General features: G+C 40.8%; 2 protein-coding genes across 3 annotated transcripts; one reads left to right on the top strand and one right to left on the bottom strand.

Annotated features, from left to right (window-relative positions):
* Positions 1 to 1,266: 1,266 nt before the first annotated feature.
* Positions 1,267 to 7,154, top strand: LOC115141869 (microtubule-associated protein 6 homolog). 2 transcript variants are annotated; one of them, XM_029681186.2, is made up of 4 exons: positions 1,267 to 2,398; positions 3,551 to 3,776; positions 4,287 to 4,335; positions 5,150 to 5,238. In XM_029681186.2, exons 1-3 carry the CDS (start codon positions 1,653 to 1,655, stop codon positions 4,329 to 4,331), a joined length of 1,017 nt encoding a protein of 338 aa, XP_029537046.1. In that variant the 5' UTR covers positions 1,267 to 1,652; the 3' UTR covers positions 4,332 to 4,335; positions 5,150 to 5,238. The 2 variants fall into 2 exon arrangements, with proteins under 2 accessions (XP_029537046.1, XP_029537045.1); XM_029681185.2 differs by lacking the exon at positions 4,287 to 4,335 and having other exon boundaries at positions 5,150 to 7,154.
* A 3,819-nt stretch (positions 7,155 to 10,973) lies between these two features.
* On the bottom strand, positions 10,974 to 19,474 carry LOC115141878 (mucin-2-like). Its single transcript, XM_029681208.2, has 9 exons — positions 19,298 to 19,474; positions 15,850 to 18,356; positions 14,578 to 15,817; positions 14,126 to 14,383; positions 13,875 to 13,987; positions 13,565 to 13,781; positions 13,199 to 13,336; positions 13,012 to 13,044; positions 10,974 to 12,580 (listed from the first exon to the last, which is right to left on the bottom strand). Exons 1-9 carry the CDS (start codon positions 19,344 to 19,346, stop codon positions 12,321 to 12,323), a joined length of 4,815 nt encoding a protein of 1,604 aa, XP_029537068.2. The 5' UTR covers positions 19,347 to 19,474; the 3' UTR covers positions 10,974 to 12,320.
* Between the last annotated feature and the right edge of the window lie 474 nt (positions 19,475 to 19,948).

Below are 19,948 nucleotides of genomic sequence, written 5' to 3' on the forward strand. Positions count from 1 at the left end.
CCCCCGTGCACAAAGCGATGTCCATACAGAAATGGTTCAGTGTGGAAGAAATTGACTGGCCTGTACAGAGTCCTGACCTCAACCCCATCAAGCACCTTTGGGATGAATTGAAACACCGACTGTGAGCCAGGCCTAATCGCCCAACATCAGTGCTCGACCTCACTAATGCTCTTGTGGCTGAATGGCAGCAAGAACCCGCAGCAATATTCCAACATCTAGGGGAAAGCCTTCTCAGAAGAGTGGAGGCGGCAGGGTAGCCTAGTGGTTAGAGCTGACAAGGTGCAAATCTGTCGTTCTGCCCCTGAACAGGCAGTTAACCCACTGTTCCTAGGCCGTCATTGAAAATAAGAATTTGTTCTTAACTGACTTGCCTAGTTAAATGAAGGTTAAAAAAAATAAAAATAGCAGGAAAGGGGGGACCAACTCCATATTAATGCCCATGGTTTTGGAATGAAATGTTCAAGGAGCTGATGTCCACATACTTTTTGTCATGTACTGTATTGAACTAAAGCCTACTCACCGAGCTTTAGGCTATAGACATACAGGTAACTGCCAAAATAAAGTAAATACCAACATAAAGTGTCTTAATTGGGCATTGGTGGCATAGAGTGTCTGGAACACTATTGGATGGATACGACACTATTCTTCCAAGAGAAATTCCACAATTTGGTGTTTTGTTGATGGAGGTGGAAAACGCTGCCTCAGGCACTGCTCCAGAATCTCACATACTGTAAGTGTTCAACTGGGTTATGATCTGGTGACTGAGATGTCCATGACATATAGTTTACATAATGTTCATGCTCATCAAACCATTCAGTGACCACTCATGCCCTGTGGATGGGGGCATTGTCATCTTATGGGGGCATAGCCATGGCAGCCAAAATAATGGCAGAAATAATGTTCTGCAAAACATTTTTTATACATGACCCTGAGCATGATGGGATGTTAATTGCTTAAATAGGACAGGAACCACACCTGTGTGAAAGCACCTGCTTTTAATATACTTTGTATCCCTCATACTCAAGTGTTTACATTACTTTGGCAGTTACCTGTACATCTCCCATCATACATTCTAATCTACAGTTTGTGAGGGCAGAGCTAAACTATACTGTACACTAGACCGAGGTCGGCCGTGTATGTATATCATCCACGGGAAAATAAGGGTTAACCAGGCAGTGTCTCCTCCCTCTTTAAGGCCTAGACGTGACCGACCCAGGTGACAGTTCACAATGCAGACCCAGGGCATATTCTGAGGTTTTACAAAACGTAGCGGGGTGGGGTCGCTCTGATGCGCAACCAGAAAGCAGATCCAGACCGCGAATGCAATGTGCTCCACACAGCAAATCCAGTCTATTTCAATTTAAATTATTTTAGCTGTGCAGAACTAGTAGCCTACAAAGGTCTTTGCCTATTTGTATTATAAGACTCTTACATTTCTTACCATCCAGCAAGCATCGTAGGATTTCTGAAAAAAATGAGACATAGGTGGACAAGTACATTTTCCTGACTGGACAGCATTTGAGTGGGTGCAGGGAGCATCATTTCCCCGTCTCCAGTCCGTGAGTAGGACGTTCTTTCAGGACTCTCATCAGTAGCCTAACACTTTGATTCAGATTTGAAGTACATAGGTTATTCTATCTCCATCGTTGATTATGGCATGGCCGTGCATCACACGGGCTTGCTGCATTAACCGCTTCTGGAGTGAATTAGACAAAGCGGACATCGCCGTGCCTCTGGTTTTCACGAAATATTCGGATGTGGCCGATGTGCAACACCTCCATCCTCAGCCTCCATCTAGACAGAAGAGGACCGGACCTATCACCATAGAAACCCAACCTTCTCACAGTGAACCGGCGGCGGTGGCGGCCAAGGCACCGCCCGCGACTGGTGCCGCATCAGGAAAACATGGCTGTAGTGCGTCTGTGATGCGCCAGGATTTCAGGGAATGGAAAGATATACGCCCGGAGCCCAGCTACAAACCCAAGAATGAATATCACCCCTCGGCGACTCCTTTCAACAACGTAACCCAGTATCAGAAGGATTATAAACCATGGCCTGTCCCGAAAAAGGGAGACCACCCCTGGATCCCCAAACCCAGCCCCACTGCCTCCTCCGGTGCCCAAGAAGGAGGCGTTGGGACCAAATTGGAGCATGCAGCCACAGAGCCCGAGAGCGGTGTGGAGAAGAGTGAAACTGAAGAAAAGGTGCAAGAGAAAGAATCCATAGAGAGGGGAAAAAAACCATTGAAGGAGAAGAGTGTAGAGAAGAAAGTGAGTGCCAAAACGGAGGGACAGCCACCAGCAGGTGGCACTGTGGAGGGGAAAGGAAGGGCAGCAGCAGACGCGCTGAACAGACAGATAAAACAGGTCGTCTCAACTGACACTGGCAGCTCTTATAGGTGACGATCTGATTACTGTGGGACTATGTATTTTCATTTCATGTTTATTATTGAATTACTTTATGTACACATTTTCTGCCTCTGAAATATATTTTTTCACAGTTTAAATACAGTATATCAACCATAAATTAAACATAGAATGTAGGCCACAATTAACTTTATTGTGGAGCCCAAAATGATGTAACAAGGCATAACACAATATTTTGTGTTGCTTAGCCAATACTCAATGTACAATTAATTACACAACATCTTAATATAGCATTACAGTAACTACCTAAATACATGCATCAATTGTTAATCAATTGTATTTAAATATTGTGCATATGTTGGTAAGATAAGAACATATAGTGCACAACATTTAAATACAATTGATTAACAATTGATGCATGCATTTTTGGTAGTTACTGTACTAGCAGTAGCAAAGCCAAGATGCATGTAGCCTTCAGTCTATTGACAATAAAGTGCACATAATCCCTACTGGGCTTTATAATCTACTCAAGAAAGCCCACGCTGCCTCTCCATCATGAATTGTACGTGTCAGTTTCTTTCTAGATGAATCTTACATGTTTTTTTACTTTGATATTTGATATAACATATGTTCTCTCCTTTCAGTGTCCTGTGATCATGATGATCGGACTAATATTGTCATAGGTAGCTGCTGCAGCATTGATTGTCCCCCTGTTTCATCCTCCTCTATTACCAGATCAATAGAGAAGCACATCATGTCAGGGCCAAGGCAGGAGCTTTGGATATAATCATGTCTACTGTTCTCAACCTATCCCTAAGGCCTCTCTGGGGGGGCTCTCCCTTTGTTTCCCTCATTTTTGACTGCAAGGTCAATGAGTTTTTGTGTAAAATATGGAGAGAGTTTTGCAGCTGTCGTCTGTGTGTAAAAGTAAGCATAATCTCTGTGTTGTAGTTACTGTAATGGGCAGTAAAGAGACTAACAAGTGCTACACTCCCGGTGTACACTTTGGCTGCAGACCACACTTTGGCTGGTCAATTTCCTCCCACCGATTTTGGGCAACAGCAATGTTTGTTTGGGATTCATAATAAGACTTAGTGATTTGTTTTATGATGAATTAATACAGTGGCATCTAGACAAACCAACAGTGGAACTAATGCTGAGTTTGCTGATTTATTGATTTTCAGGAATGAGTTCAAGGCATACAAAGATGTGAAGCCAGTGAAGTTAACCAAGCCCCAGTCTCAGTACAAACCTCCTCTGGATGAGAAGGACAAGACCAGCCTGGAGACCAGCTACAGCGCCACCTACAAGGGGGAGCAGACCAAGGTGCAGCCCACTGACAACAAGCTGCTGGAGCGCAGGAGGATACGCAGCCTGTACAACGAGCCGGGCGGCAAGGAGACCACCAAGGTGAGCCCACATCAACATGCATATGACACCGAACACTAACTATGTTATGTTAAAATGTGTATCTAATTGCACAAAATACATGTTCAATTTAGAGTTTTCCAACCTGTTGCTGTGACGGGCCAATTCATGTTTATGTATTTATGTCTAATTGGAAATTAAGATAATGCAAATTACACTTCCAACTGCATTAGTTATTCTGGACATGGTTTTTTTCATGTATATGTTCTCCTTCAAGCAATATACTATTTTGATTTAGATGCTACAATAATAATGATTGAGATCATCACTGTTGCGTGTTCCATGGTCCTAATTACTTTGCAAAGTTGTACAGCATAAAATCCCAGAGGAACTGTCTAAACTACAAAATGAAGATAAGCATTAGCACATCACAAAACTAATGTAATCAATCAAGGTTAATTAAATCTCCACGTGCATGTTTGTGCGTGGTAGGAAAGTCTCATGTGTCTGCATGCTATGTTTATATGGCGCCTCCCTCTCTCACTCTTGTAGGACTGTTCTGAGACTGAGAGCAGCTCTATTCTAGATCTGCTGTAGTCAGGTGTGTTGTCAATTTCTTCTGGAAGGCATGGAGGTTAACCTCAGATTAACTCACGCCTTGATGAATGCACCTTAACCAACAGGACTAGGGTCACATTAGCCACCAAACTGACAGATAATTCAATCCTTCTGTAAAGCTATCAGCCACATCTTCAGAGTTTGGAATGCCTCTCTCAAGGTCACCAAGAGAGCTTGGATTCATTAAATGAATGTATTGTTTTGCATGACATTTCAACTCTCAGTTCTTTGGTTTGATTGGTGTCAGAAGAGGCACTTTATACAAAAGGCAAACATCACAATTTTCTTTAAAAAATAAAAAAAAATAGTTGAATGATCAAAAATATAGACTCGTCCCAGGGAAATAGAATAAGATTGTGCATATTAAGTTAGTTGTTCTTATACTAACCCCAATTTTATACTGTAAATTTGTATTTTAGACACAGCCTTTGTGTTGTGAAATTCATTTTTCTAAGCAGAGATTTTGTTACAATAGACACAAGTGGTTTTCTTTCATTGTAAATGCACTAACCACGCATTGCAAATATTACCAACAAGATGATGACATTTGCTATTTTATTTTTATTTGATGTTAGTAACAGGAAGGTATGTATTGCATGCTCATAATAAACATTTACTGTAACATCTCCAGGCAATGAATTACCTTAGAGATTCATGAGCTCTTTGTATTACTGTATCATACAGTATCTTTGCAAAGATGATACTGTAACCTGGACTGATGACATTTTGGCTGCATAGTTTACTTCCAGTTTTAGGAGGATGTCAAGTACAAACTGCCCTCGTCTCTGCCCCTATAGGTGGACAAGACAAAAACCAAACCAAAAAAGACACCAACAACAACGAGCAAAATGGTGAAAAAGGTGAAAGAGAAGACCATCGCTGGTGCACTGTCAACCAAGAAGAAAACCTCCACGAGCACCAAACCAGACGAGTCCAAGCCAGGAGGAGTTATCTCAAAGAAGAGCAAAGAGATAAGCAATAGACTGGCTGAGGCAAAAAAGTAAAAATAAAACATCTCTGCACTACTTAATTTGGGGAATTAAAGGCTGCCTAAAGAATTAGAGAACTCTCATCCATTTGGTCTATCTCTTTCTCTTTGTCTTTTCCTTCATGTTCCTCATCTCTGTGTATACATACTAGATGTGGAGCTTTTAAGTTGACAGTTTGACATCTTCACCATGCCCTCCTTTAACTATAATGCTTTGTTTGTGTGTGTGCGTGTGTATGTGTGTGTGTATGTGTGTGTGTGTGTGTGTGTGTGTGTGTGTGTGTGTGTGTGTGTGTGTGTGTGCGTGTGTGCGTGTGTGTTTGCGTGCGCGCGCGTGTGTGTGTGTGTGTGTGTTTGCGTGCGCGTGTGTGCACTTCCTCTCTGTTAAAACTCAGCACCTTTGTTGCACATTATTTTGTTGCATTTGTCAAACCTTTGTAGAAAGAATGATTAACTATTCTAAAACAGAGAGACATTGATACACAGTGTGTGGCTCTTAAACGGCTGTTGAAGGCAGTGAGAGGTTTAGCTTTTTTTTCTGACTACCTATCATCATAGTGATGATGGATTCTCTATGGTTCTTCTTTTCCATCTCTTAGACGGCATTGGCTATGTGGTCTCTGCAGATATAAAATCTTAACTACTGTAGCGTTTCCTGGTTACAGTGACTGCGCTCTTTTGACCAAGATTTAATATCATTTAATATTTCATCATATTCGGGAGGATATCTGGTTTCATAAATGTGGTTGCTAAGAAACCAATTGAACTGTAATGTAATTGCTACAGCTTGCATGCAAGGCCCTATTTGTGGTCCCAATCTAGCTTGTAATTGAAATCATTCATGAGAAATCAAAAGGAGGCAAACCATTTCCAGAATAACTGCATGTGTAGTCATAGTCTGATCTCATACCATAAGTGTCTACATAAACAAACAAGAAAACTGTCACTGACTTACAGTACAAAAGATAGCACTTAGTACTCTAGTGCCTATTGAAACTGTTATGTCAACCCACCAGCTTTGTAGTTCTGCCTTCACACACATGGTTCTACTGCCTTCTTCAATGTGAGAACCACTCTGTCCACTTTCCAGTTATTTGATACAGTATGAAAACTGATGTATTTCTGATAATATACCCCTATTTCATGATTCGTCGTTATTATAGCCATTACAAAGCTGTGATGCTATTGGTGTGCAAAAACATGTATAATGTAAAAAATGAGCATATGTATGATATAGGACATAGGAAAACCTACTGTATTTACTCAATCACCTCCACTTTCTTCAATGGGCTCAGTAGTTAGGTGTAGAAAGATAAGGAGGGGGCCAGGATAAGAAGATCAAAACCTCTTTTTGGACCATGCAGCTGTCTGTCTGGAACCATTGATATCACATCTATTCACAGTGAGTGCTACTCTGAAATCATCTCACCCTGTCTTTCTTATGTCTGTGCACCTGCAGTCCGCCAGTGTGTTACAGTATGTGGCAGTCCTCTCATATGCTGCTGTGTGTCTGCTACTGTCTATTGTACCCCCAGACCACCCTGCTCTCTAGTGCCTGTCAGGGTTCAGTGTGTTAGACCTCCGCAACTCGCCGGCTCCTAGTGCCTGCCCCCCCAGTACAGTAACTAACGTGCTGAGCACACCACACCTCGGTGCTATTACTCTCTCATCTATATGCTGTCAGTTTGATGCGAATGTACTCGAACCGTGTGAAATGAAGACAATATGATGTCATTTACTGCAGACGTGTTGTGATTGTGTGCTTGTATTCTCAGCTTGCTCTGAACGAACTAATTAAAAATGTTGAAGCAGAATCTGAATGTTGTGACTTATTATCATGATAGAGTATTAGTTAATGCACTTGAAGTCTTGAACTGGCCCATAGACACTCTCTCAGACTCCTTCAGAAGAGGTAGTGATTTTTATTACGCTACACAGACAAAGAGAGATTGAAAAACCTATTGGAAAATGAGGGCACCAAAACTGCCTCTTTTTATTTTAGTGGACATTAAAGATTCAGAGAAATGATGTAAGGTCCAGTGAAGATGGTTTGGTTGCTTTGCTATTTCTCATTGGGTGGTACAATAAAGTGTTTGTTATGCCAGTGGAATTCACGTTCTGTCAAATTACAATTATTTAATCATATAAGCATAAAGTACAACTTGAACAAAACAATGCTTTACAATTTGTAAAACAAGGAACACTTCCCACTATTGCTAAATGAGGAACAGAAAACCATCATCAGGAATTAGTTCTGAGATATAAATGGCCCCATCAACAAGAAGTCAACAAATGATTTTGCTTCCCACAAACAAAAGGTGCCCTCAGACAACTGCAGCTATAAAATGGAAACAGTAATTGATTGCTTTCCTAGCCAATCCAATGAAGGACTGAACACATGCAGTGTCTGTTGTTTGTCTGTGATTCAGTCATCCTAATGTAAAACCTCCTGAATAATTCAGTTGTTATGGGCCACTATTTGGAGAGCTGTATTGAATATTTAATGGAGGAGCAAAGATGGCAGTGGAACTGCCTAATGCAGAATCCCCTGTTTGGCCAGAAGTATCTTCACGCACATAGCTTGCCATACTGTAGACCTTTTACAAGAATAAAGGTGATGTTTAATTATTTTAATCTACATTCACCAGGTCCATGCTAGCTGACTTTGTATCTCCAATTGGGTAAAAAGTAAAACATTAGTGCTCCGTCTTCAAACGGATATGATCAGACATTTCTTCTTCCTTTACCTTTTGTAAAGAACAAGGTGATTCTATAACAAATGTAGACACTCCCACATTCTGCAGCTATTTAACTGAGAGACTGGACTCAGTGGAGACATGAGACCTATTAATGAATAATGAGCGAATCAGGAAAGGACTCTGATCTGGAGTGACAGACAACTTCTCCTGTCTGGGAGTTAATACCAGGGAACGTCAGTCTGTCTGCCCCAGAGAAGTCTAGCCTACCAGGACTGCCCCTGTTGCCATGTGACCAGTCAAGACCCCACCAGTATAATCATTTTTGTTTATTTATTTCATCTTTGTTTAACCAGGTTGGCCAGTTGAGAACAAGTTCTCATTTACAACTGCGACCTGGCCAAGATAAAGCAAAGCAGTGCGACAAAAAGAACAACACAGAATTACACATGGAATAAACAAATGTACAGTCAATAACACAATAGAAGCATATGTATACAGTGTGTGCAAATGAAGTAAGGAGGTAAGGCAATAAATAGGCCAATAGTGGTGAAGTAATTACAATTTAGCAATTTACACTGGAGTGATATATGTGCAGATGAGGATGTGCAAGTAGAAATACTGGAGTGCAAAAGAGCAGAAGAAAAAAAATATGGGGATGAGGTAGGTAGTTGGTTGGATGGGCTATTTACAGATGGGCTGTGTACAGCTGCAGCGATCGGTAAGCTGCTCTGACAGCTGATGCGTAAAGTTATTGAGGGAGTTATAAGTCTTCAATTTCAGTGATTTTTAACATTTGTTCCAGTCAATGGTAGCAGAGAACTGGAAGGAAAGGCGGCCAAAGAGGTATTGGCTTTGGGAAGGACCAGTGAAATATACCCGCTGGAGTGTGTGCTACGGGTGGGTGTTGTTATGGTAACCAGTGAGCTGAGATAAGGCAGAGCTTTACCTAGCAAAGACTTATAGATGACCTGGAGCCAGTGGGTTTGGCAACGAATATGTAGCGAGGACCAGCCAGCGAGAGCATACAGGTCGTATTGGGGCGGCAGGTAGCCTAGTGGTGAGAGCATTGGACCAGTGACCGGAAGGTTGCAAGATCAAATCCCTGAGCTGACAAGGTAAGAATCTGTCGTTCTGCCCCTGAACAAGGCAGTCATTGAAAATAAGAATTTGTTCTTAACTGACTTACCAAGTTAAATAAATATGGGGCTTTGGTGACAAAACAGATGGCACTGCAATAGACTGCATCCAATTTGCTGAGTAGAGTGTTGGAGGCTATTTTGTAAATGACATCGCCGATGTCAAGTTTTTAGTCAGTTTTACCAGGGTATGGTAAAATGAGTGCGAAATAGGACACCAATTCTAGATTTAACTTTGGATTGGAGATGCTTAATATAAGTCTGGAAGGAGAGTTTACAGTCTAGCCAGACACCTAGGTATTTATAGTTGTCCACATATTTTAAGTCAGAAGCGTCCATAGTAGTGATGCTTGTCAGGCGGGCGGGTGTGGGCAGCGATCGGTTGAAGAGCATGCATTTCGTTTAATATGAGTCTGGAAGGAGAGCAGTTGGAGGCCACAGAAGGAGTGTTGTATGGCATTGAAGCTCATTTGGAGTTTTGTTAACACAGTGTCCAAAGAAGGGCCAGATGTATACAGAATGGTGTCGTCTGCGTAGAGGTGAATCAAAGAATCACCCACAGCAAGAACGACATCATTGATACATTGATATATCATGTAGTCTGTACTAAGTGAAGGAGATTGGAGGAGCGAATGAGGTGCTTGTCTGCAAAATAGAATCACCTTCCTCCAAGACGAATACAAGTACGTTTAAAGGCACATTCAAAATGAATAATATAAAAATACAAATTAAATGTTTATTTAAATGATTTTACCAAGCCCTCAATCATGCTGATTATTAACTGAACAATAATAAGACTGCATTTTTTTTTTTTTATTAGCCCTTTATGAGTTTTAGGGCTCCCGAGTGGCACAGCGGTGTAAGGCACTGCATCTCAGTGCAAGAGGCATCACTGCAGTCTCTGGTTTGAATCCAGGCTGCTTCATATCTGACGCACAATTGGCCCAGCATCACCCGGGTTTGGCCGGAGTAGGCCATCATTGTAAATAAGAATTTGCTCTTAACTGGCTTGCATAGTTAAATAACAAAAGTTTTTTTGTTCTTTTTATGGGTTCATGGCATTGCACTCACACTCTGACACAGGTGATGTCATAGTACTATATTCAGTTATCAGACAACTGTGGCTTCTGGTGGATTTTTTCAGTACTCTTATCCACTGCAATAAGATCCAGGCCATTATGCACTCAGTGAAGTTGCATACTTACACAATAGCACTTTAAAACAATATATTTAATTCCCAATGCAATAGTAAATGTTTTCTCCAGATCCAAACCTTATTATTCCTGTTTTCATGAGTGACAAATCTTAATTCAGGGATTCTTGAAAGTCGGGACAATCCTTGTCCGGCATGGAAACTAGATTTTTATACTTGATTTTTTTATATATATTTTTTTGCATTTATTTGAGCTTAAAATACATTTAGGGGAATTTTATTAGAGCAAAGACTTGATTTTGGAATTGTCAAAATATTTGTAATATTATTAATTTCCATGTCGGCTCTATACCCAGAAATGCCCTGTCACGGCTGGCTGAAGGACTGGACCAAGGTGCAGCATGGTAAGTTCTGTCACGGCTGGCTGAAGGACTGGACCAAGGTGCAGCATGGTAAGTTCTGTCACGGCTGGCTGAAGGACTGGACCAAGGTGCAGCATGGTAAGTTCTGTCACGGCTGGCTGAAGGACTGGACCAAGGTGCAGCATGGTAAGTTCTGTCACGGCTGGCTGAAGGACTGGACCAAGGTGCAGCATGGTAAATTCTGTCACGGCTGGCTGAAGGACTGGACCAAGGTGCAGCATGGTAAGCGTACATTTTCTCTTTATTCAAAAATGACACCGACAAAACAAAAACCAAACCGTGAAGCTTTGGGCTATGTGCCCTGAACAAAGACAAAGTTAACTTCCCACACAACAGGTGGGGGAAAAGGGTACCTAAGGATAGTTCTCAATCAGAGACAACGATAGACACCTGTCCTTGATTGAGAACCATACCAGGCCAAGACATAGAAATATAACATAGAAAAAAGAACATAGACTACCCACCCCAACTCACACCCTGACCAACCTAACACAAAGACATAAAAATAAACTAAGGTCAGAATGTGACATGCCCTTACAAAGGATCCCAATTTCAAACTCTCCAAAAAAGTGTTTAACATTTTTAAAAACAAGCAATAATGAATACTAACTGAAAAAATATTGTATGTAGTTTCTTCCAATAGCCCTCTCTGACTTTAAAGAATATTTCTCTCAAAACTAGGAGATTTGGTCAGCATTGGCAGATTTGTCTAAAACCCTAAATTAATCATGAATGAGCAGGGACAGCTTCACCATCAGGACACCTTCTTCATGTCCTCATTACCTGTAGTGCAACAAGACAACTCACGGTCTGTAAAGTTCTCTCCTTTTGATAGATTTAAACGAACAATATTAAAATCACCATTGTCACAATCATAAACTGTCAACTCCATCTGCCGAATAGATTAAGATAGGACATTATATGATTAGGTTTTAGAGTCATAAAGAAACTGAGGATTAACTTAGCATATTACTTGATTGAAGAAGAAATATTTTATTTTTGTCAACTCCGTAAAACATCAACTCCGTCAGATTTTTGTCTAAAGTCAACTCCGTCAGAGTGCTGAAAGATCTGATAGTAATGGTTATATTTTTACCAGTGTTTGTATTAAACTTTATTTTTAGAAACTGTTTTGAGTATTTGTTGTCAGCCTCGTCAATGGCTTGTCAACTCACTGATGGCTAACCCTCTTAATATCGATCTTTTTGTCAATATTCAGCAAAAAATATTTTAACATTGTTGCAACATATGCTTAAACTACTGACTTATTTGCTGTGTTAGACCTAAGGGTTATTGTTTGCTTTCCAAATGTTGTTTTATGTTCTGAATCTAGAAAAACATGTCAAAATGCTAACGAAATTAGCCTTGGAGCATTATCATATCATATTTGAATAATCTAATGTTCGAATTAAACAATCAAGGCCTTTATTTAACACTTGTTGGATAATAAATATTTGTCTGACGGAGTTGACATCAATCCAGTAGCATTTTATAAAACAATTAAAGAATTAGGACGTTGTTCCTTTACATGGTGTGATAGCTGATACTTTTGTCTATCAAAATATATAATTCAAATGTTATTAATATTCAATATCTTGATATTTTTGATCTGGTAAGAATAACATCCTTGTAAATAGTCATTGGACACCACCTGTCTGTTGTGCTCTGTGTGCTGCAGGTTGTATGAGGTCAGCTTGCCAGTTGCTTTCCTCACTGCGGTGCTGACCAGAACGACAACCCCGACTAACAAAATCAAGCCCAGCAGAACTCCCAGGACTATGGTCGCCACTTTCCAGCCTTCTCCCGGGGCCGTTGATATCTGGGAAACTCCTACAGGGAAAAACAAATGTTTGGTCAATGTCTGTAAGTAACTACTGAAAGGACAATATCAGATAAGCAGCATCCCACATAAAATAAAGCAGAAGAAATTAGTGAAATCACAACTAAGTCACATACATTAATTGAACAAAACAAACACCATCGCCATGTAATGCCAATTCACACAAAAAAATGCAATGTTTTAAAGATACTTTTCAAGGTAGTTATGGCGGTTATGTCCAGGTGTTTACAGATAGTGTCCTGTAGAGCAGTCTGGAGAGCTCTTTCATCAGTGTAAATATTCTCATTAAAACCCACACATCATCCTAACTACCACACTACCCCTCTGAAAGCCCACCACTGTCATGTCAAACCAGGATAGCAGCTACACTGCTGGCTGCCTCCAGGACCAACCACACACTGAGCAAGTGATGAACACAAACCTTTGCATGGATCTGCACCTGGAGTGATATTTCCTACAAAATAGTGAGTAAATACTGCTTAACTGGAGGTACTTACTAGGGTATTACAGGGTAATAACAAATGCTATTCCACTGGTAATTACTCTTGTATAAAGTACTTATTTAATGTAAAGTGTAGCGCACATTTCAAGCAACAAAGTTTTCTTACTCTTGCAGTCAGTACCCGGTACGGTTGGATTTTTGTCATAGAATTTTGCCTTGCATTCACATGTATGTGAAGGTCCCTCTCTGACACAGCTGGCATTTTTTGAGCATGTGTAACTGCCTCTTTGACAGATATCTGCCTCTGTAATAAAGTAATAAATGAAGTTACTAAAAGCCACTAAATACACATGGCGATATGATAACCACCTGGTGTGAATGTAGACTTGTTTTATACCTAGATATACAAATCTATCATTCAATTGATCCAAAGGATCAATATTTCTGTTACTTCTTAAATATTTATTCCAAAATCACATGTTTGATTAACTAGCATAGAAAATATCATTGTATGTAGTTATTGGAATTGAACCTTTTACAGAGGTGATATTCAGATCCACTCCGAGTGCAGATGATTTCAGCGCATTGATGACGCTGTTCTGCACGTCAGAGGTTGACAGGTTGACCTCCAGAGCAGTGACCAGATCAAAGTCAACGATCACACTTCCTCTGCGAACACCAGTCACAACAATCACCATTTCTTTATCCCTGATAAGGTCCCGGTATTCCTTCGGGAGATTGTTTTCAACCTTTAAAGAAACATGTGCATTTAAATCATACAGGGTTACATTATATGACTCAAATGAAAAAGCAATTATAAAAAATGCTTAGTGAATATTTACCTGCATGGTGAAATTTGTTACAAAGTCTTTGTAAAGTTTGCTGGATTGATTTGTATAATCAGACACAAAATCTCTGCCTGGAATTCGAGTGAAAGATTCATAGACCTTTCCAGCTTTTGGAGAAAAAAAAGATAAATTAACATTCACCAAAAGAAATGTCCCATTGTACTAATTTGATCTATATATTTTTTTTTAACAAAAGTAGGTTCATAGTGAATTTAAGCAGATTACTTGAAAACATTTTGACATACCAGTGATTATGTTTGCTGAAATGTATTTCTTGATACTGCAGGATAAGTAGTCAATAATCAGAGTGTACATGGTTCCAGGAGTAAGGTCTGAGAAAACAGCTTTGGTGGCTGAGGTCTCACTCTGGCTTGAGTTGGAACCAGACTCCAGCTTCACTTTGTACTGTATGTGCTGGTCCAGGTTAATACCTGTCCAACTCACACTGATTAACTTACTGGTGATTTTCTCCAGCCTGATGACATTCACCAGAGTTTCTGACACTGAAAACAAATGACAATAAATAAAGGTAAAATAATTCTGTGTATGTACAGCAATATTTTCACACATTTCAATAGTCGTTGGTATCAATTTGTAAGTTAAAAAATAAATAATTCTATACTATGTCTACTACTTTTGTTATTAAGAATCATATTATCTTATGATGGTTTTTGAGAATGAGTGCATATAATCTTACCGCATTCTGCAACAGTGGTTTTGAATGTTGTCACCAAAGTAGTGTCTCTGAAAGTTAGTCCCTGTGAGGGAGTTGAGGGAGTGGATACTGCTACAAATGTTGAGGCTCTTGTTATTACTGTAGTAGTACCACTTGTTGATGGCATTATTGGTCTTAGAGTAGTGACATCACTTGTGACTGTCGATGTAGCAGTGGGAGTTGTGGCATCACTTGAAGTGACTGTGGATGTAGTTGAGGGAGTGGTGGCATCACTTGAAGTGACTGTGGATGTAGTTGAGGGAGTGGTGGCATCACTTGAAGTGACTGTGGATGTAGTTGAGGGAGTGGTGGCATCACTTGAAGTGACTGTGGATGTAGTTGAGGGAGTGGTGGCATCACTTGAAGTGACTGTGGATGTAGTTGAGGGAGTGGTGGCATCACTTGAAGTGACTGTGGATGTAGTTGAGGGAGTGGTGGCATCACTTGAAGTGGATGTTGATGTAGTTGAGGGAGTGGTGGCATCACTTGAAGTGACTGTAGATGTAGTTGAAGGAGTGGTGGCATCACTTGAAGTGGATGTTGATGTAGTTGAGGGAGTGGTGTATTCATTTGAATTGGGTGTTAATGTAATATTACTTGAAGTCAATGTAGTAGTGGTGGTATCACTTGAAGTAACTGTCAATGTAGTTGAATGAGTGATGACATTACTTTGAGTGACTGTTGATGGAGTGATGGCATCATTTGAGGTGGGTGTTGATGTAGTTGAGGGGGTTGTGGCATTACTTGTAATGAATGTTGATGTAATATCACTTGAAATTACTATTGATGTATTTGAGAGAGTGGTGGCATCACTTGAACTGACTGTTGAGGGAATTTTGGGAGGGTTGACATCACTTGAAATTACTGTTGATGTAGCTGAGGGAGTGGTGGCATCACTAGAAGTGACTGTTGATGTATTTAAGGGAATGATGGCATCCCTTGTAGTGACTGTTGATGTAGCTGAGGGAGTGGTGGCATCACTTGAAGTGACTGTAGATGTAGTTGAAGGAGTGGTGGCATCACTTGAAGTGGATGTTGATGTAGTTGAGGGAGTGGTGTATTCATTTGAATTGGGTGTTAATGTAATATTACTTGAAGTCAATGTAGTAGTGGTGGTATCACTTGAAGTAACTGTCAATGTAGTTGAATGAGTGATGACATTACTTTGAGTGACTGTTGATGGAGTGATGGCATCATTTGAGGTGGGTGTTGATGTAGTTGAGGGGTTGTGGCATTACTTGTAATGAATGTGACTGTTGATGGAGTGATGGCATCACTTGAACTGACTGTTGAGTGAATTTTGGGAGGGTTGACATCACTTGAAATTACTGTTGATGTAGCTGAGGGAGTGGTGGCATCACTAGAAGTGACTGTTGATGTATTTAAGGGAATGATGGCATCCCTTGTAGTGACTGTTGATGTAGCTGAGGGAGTGGTGGCATCACTTGAATTGACTGTTGATGTAGTTGAGGCAGTGATGGCATCACTTGAAGTGACTGTTGATGTAGCTGAGGGAGTGGTGGCATCACTTGAATTGACTGTTGATGTAGTTGAGTGAGAGCTGCCATTACTTGAACTGGGTGTTGAGGGAGTGGTGGCATCACTTGAAGTCACTGTTGATGTATTTGAGGGAGTGGTGGCATAACTTGAAGTCACTGTTGATGTAGTTGAGGGAGTGGTGGCATCACTTGAAGTGGATGTAGTTGAGGGAGTGGTGGTATCACTTGAAGTGGATGTTGATGTAGTTGAGGGAGTGGTGGCATCACTTGAAGTGGATGTAGACATAGTTGAGGGAGTGGTGGCATCACTTGAATTGACTGTAGATGTAGTTGAGGGAGTGGTGGCATCACTTGAAGTGACTGTAGACGTAGTTGAAGTAGTGGTGGCATCACTTGAAGTGGATGTTGATGTAGTTGAGGGAGTGGTGGTATCACTTGAAGTGACTGTAGATGTAGTTGAGGGAGTGGTGGCATCACTTGAAGTGACTGTAGACGTAGTTGAAGTAGTGGTGGCATCACTTGAAGTGGATGTTGATGTAGTTGAGGGAGTGGTGGTATCACTTGAAGTGACTGTAGATGTAGTTGAAGGAGTGGTGGCATCACTTGAAGTGGATGTTGATGAAGTTGAGGGAGTGGTATCTTCATTTGAATTGGGTGTTAATGTAATATTACTTGAAGTCAATGTAGTAGTGGTGGTATCACTTGAAGTAACTGTCAATGTAGTTGAATGAGTGATGACATTACTTTGAGTGACTGTTGATGGAGTGATGGCATCATTTGAGGTGGGTGTTGATGTAGTTGAGGGGGTTGTGGCATTACTTGTAATGAATGTTGATGTAATATCACTTGAAATTACTGTTGATGTATTTGAGAGAGTGGTGGCATCACTTGAACTGACTGTTGAGGGAGTGGTCGAATAACTTGAACTGACTGTTGAGGGAATTTTGGGAGGGTTGACATCACTTGAAATTACTGTTGATGTAGCTGAGGGAGTGGTGACATCACTTGAAGTGGGTGTTGGTGTAGCTGAGGGAGTGGTGGCATAACTAGAAGTGACTGTTGATGTAGTTAAGGGAATGATGGCATCCCTTGTAGTGACTGTTGATGTAGCTGAGGGAGTGGTGGCATCACTTGTAGTGACTATTGATATAGTTGATGGAGTGGTGGCATAACTAGAAGTGACTGTTGATGTAGTTGAGGGATTGGTGGCATCAATAGAAGTGACTGTTGATGTAGTTGAGGGAGTGGTGGCATCACTTGAAGTGACTGTAGACGTAGTTGAGGGAGTGGTGGCATCACTTGAAGTGACTATAGATATAGTTGAGGGAGTGGTGGCATAACTAGAAGTGACTGTTGATATAGTTGAGGTGGTGGTGGCATCACTTGAGGTGGGTGTTATAGTTGAGGGAGTGGTGGCATAACTAGAAGTGACTGTTGATGTAGTTGAGGGATTGGTGGCGTCACTTGAAGTGACTATTGATATAGTTGAGGTGGTGGTGGCATCACTTGAGGTGACTGTTGAGGGAGTTAAGGGAATGATGCTATCACTTGTAGTGACTGTTGATGTCATTGAGGGAATGGTGGCATCACTTGAAGTGACTATTAATACAGTTGAGGTGGTGGTGGAATCACTTGAAGTGACTGTTGATGCAGTTGAGGGAGTGGTGGCATCACTTGAAGTGACTGTTGATGTAGTTAAGGGAATGATGCTATCACTTGTAGTGACTGTTGATGTCATTGAGGGAATGGTGGCATCACTTGAAGTGACTATTGATATAGTTGAGGTCGTGGTGGTGGTGGCATCACTTGAAGTGACTGTTAATATAGTTGAGGGAGTGGTGGAATCACTTGAAGTGGGTGTTGTTGTAGTTGAGGGAGTGGTGGCATAACTAGAAGTGACTATCGATGTAGTTAAGGGAATAATGGCATCACTTGTAGTGACTGTTGATGTTGTTGAGGGAGTGGTGGCATCACTTGAAGTGGGTGTTGGTGTAGTTGAAGTAGTGGTGGAATCACTTGAAGTGACTGTTGATATAGTTGAGGTTGTGGTGGCATCACTTGAAGTGACTGTTGAGGGAGTGGTGGAATCACTTGAAGAGGGTGTTGGTGTAGGTGAGGGAGTGATGGCATCACTTGATGTGACTGCTGATGTAGTATCACTTGGAGTGACAATTGATGTAGTTGAGGCAGTGGTGCCATCACTTGAAGTGGGTGTTGAGGGAGTAGTGGCATCACTTGACACGGATGTAATGTATGTGACAACTGTGAATTAAAACAACAACAATGTATCTATTTGAAGAGAGTCGCACACTCTATATATAAATTGGGTAAAAAAAACAACGTTTCGGGCATCACTGTGCCTTCTTCAGGGTAATTAATGAATGCTTGAAACAGGTTGTGTAGACAAACAGTGCAATTATTGCAACCAATGACAATAGTGAGGGGTGTGTCATTATTATTAGGTTGATTAGTATGAATTAAGTGTTATTGTGACATGTAATCTCTTAGTTCAGCCATAATGCATAATAAGCATCATCAACAGGGGGAACATGTTGGGTGTACGCTGATAAGCTGGATAAATAATAGAAACAATAGTACACCCCCCTCCCCCTTTGCCCTCAGAACAGCCTCAATTTGTTGGGGTATGGACTCTACAAGTTGTCAAAAATGCTGGCCCATGTTGACTCCAATGCTTCCCACAGTTGTGTCAAGTTGGCTGAATGTCCTTTGGGTGGTATACCATTCTCAATACACATGGGAATCTGTTGAGCATGAAAAACCCAGCACTGCTCTTTACTTTTTAAATGTCATTCAAATACTTAGCATTAGTTCATTTTAAACTGCTTTGACTTCAGACAGGAACGATTGAAGTGCCTCTAAGTCAGTTATGTGGTTTATGACAGTGGAAAGCGGAGTCATAAACTATAGTCTACTTAAAGTTTATCACCTAGGAAACAACTGGGTTAAAGTTAGCAGTTATCTATTTAAAAGCTTCATGAAACCATACATAATAAAACATGTAACAAAATTTAACAGAGATCTATTATTTTTTACACATAAAGTCTCTATTTTATTACTTTGTAATCCGTGTCATCATGCTGTCGATTTATTCAGTAATAAGTTCAAGTAATAAGGAAAAGATGGACAACAAAAACGTTTTGGTTCCAGCTACTATGCAACATAATTAAATCAGTGGTACTTACATAACATAAAGGCAACCTTGATAAGCCAAGTGGATATTCTTTCTTGCATTTTAAAAATATATATTTTTCTTTCCCAGGCACATCTCCTTTTAACCCAGCCCAGGTAGCCTGCTATGTGATGTGAGGCAGAGATGATTTCCTTGTTCACCGGTGAAAAGCAAGGTGTGTATGGCAATCTGTTTTGTTTGGAACAACCCATTTTGCTCTCACATTTAAGTATAACCTGTAGGATGGATCAGGGAAGTGTTGAATTCACAAAGAGACCTTTGATATGTTATGGCAGGACTGAGGGTGGAACACCATGGTAACCACAGTTGGTCATTCATTAGAAACTTTGCATGACGCAACCCCTGGTAAAAACATTGATGGAAATATTAAAACAGGCTGCTTCCAAAAACACTCAACCTCAGCTTTGCATATTGTAGACCGTGCCAGCATCCCAGAGTCGTCTCTCCACTGTTGACGGTGAGACTGGTGTTTTGCGGGTACCATTTAATGAAGCTGCCAGTTGAGGACTTGTGAGGCATCTGTTTCCCAAGCTAGACACTCTAATGTACTTGTCCTCTTGCTCAGTTGTGCACCAGGGCCTTCCACTCCTCTTTCTATTCTGTTTAGGGCCAGTTTGCGCTGTTCTGTGAAGGGAGTAGTACA

This window comes from Oncorhynchus nerka, linkage group LG14 (genome assembly GCF_034236695.1).
Source record: "Oncorhynchus nerka isolate Pitt River linkage group LG14, Oner_Uvic_2.0, whole genome shotgun sequence".
In the NCBI taxonomy this organism is placed as follows: domain Eukaryota; kingdom Metazoa; phylum Chordata; class Actinopteri; order Salmoniformes; family Salmonidae; genus Oncorhynchus; species Oncorhynchus nerka.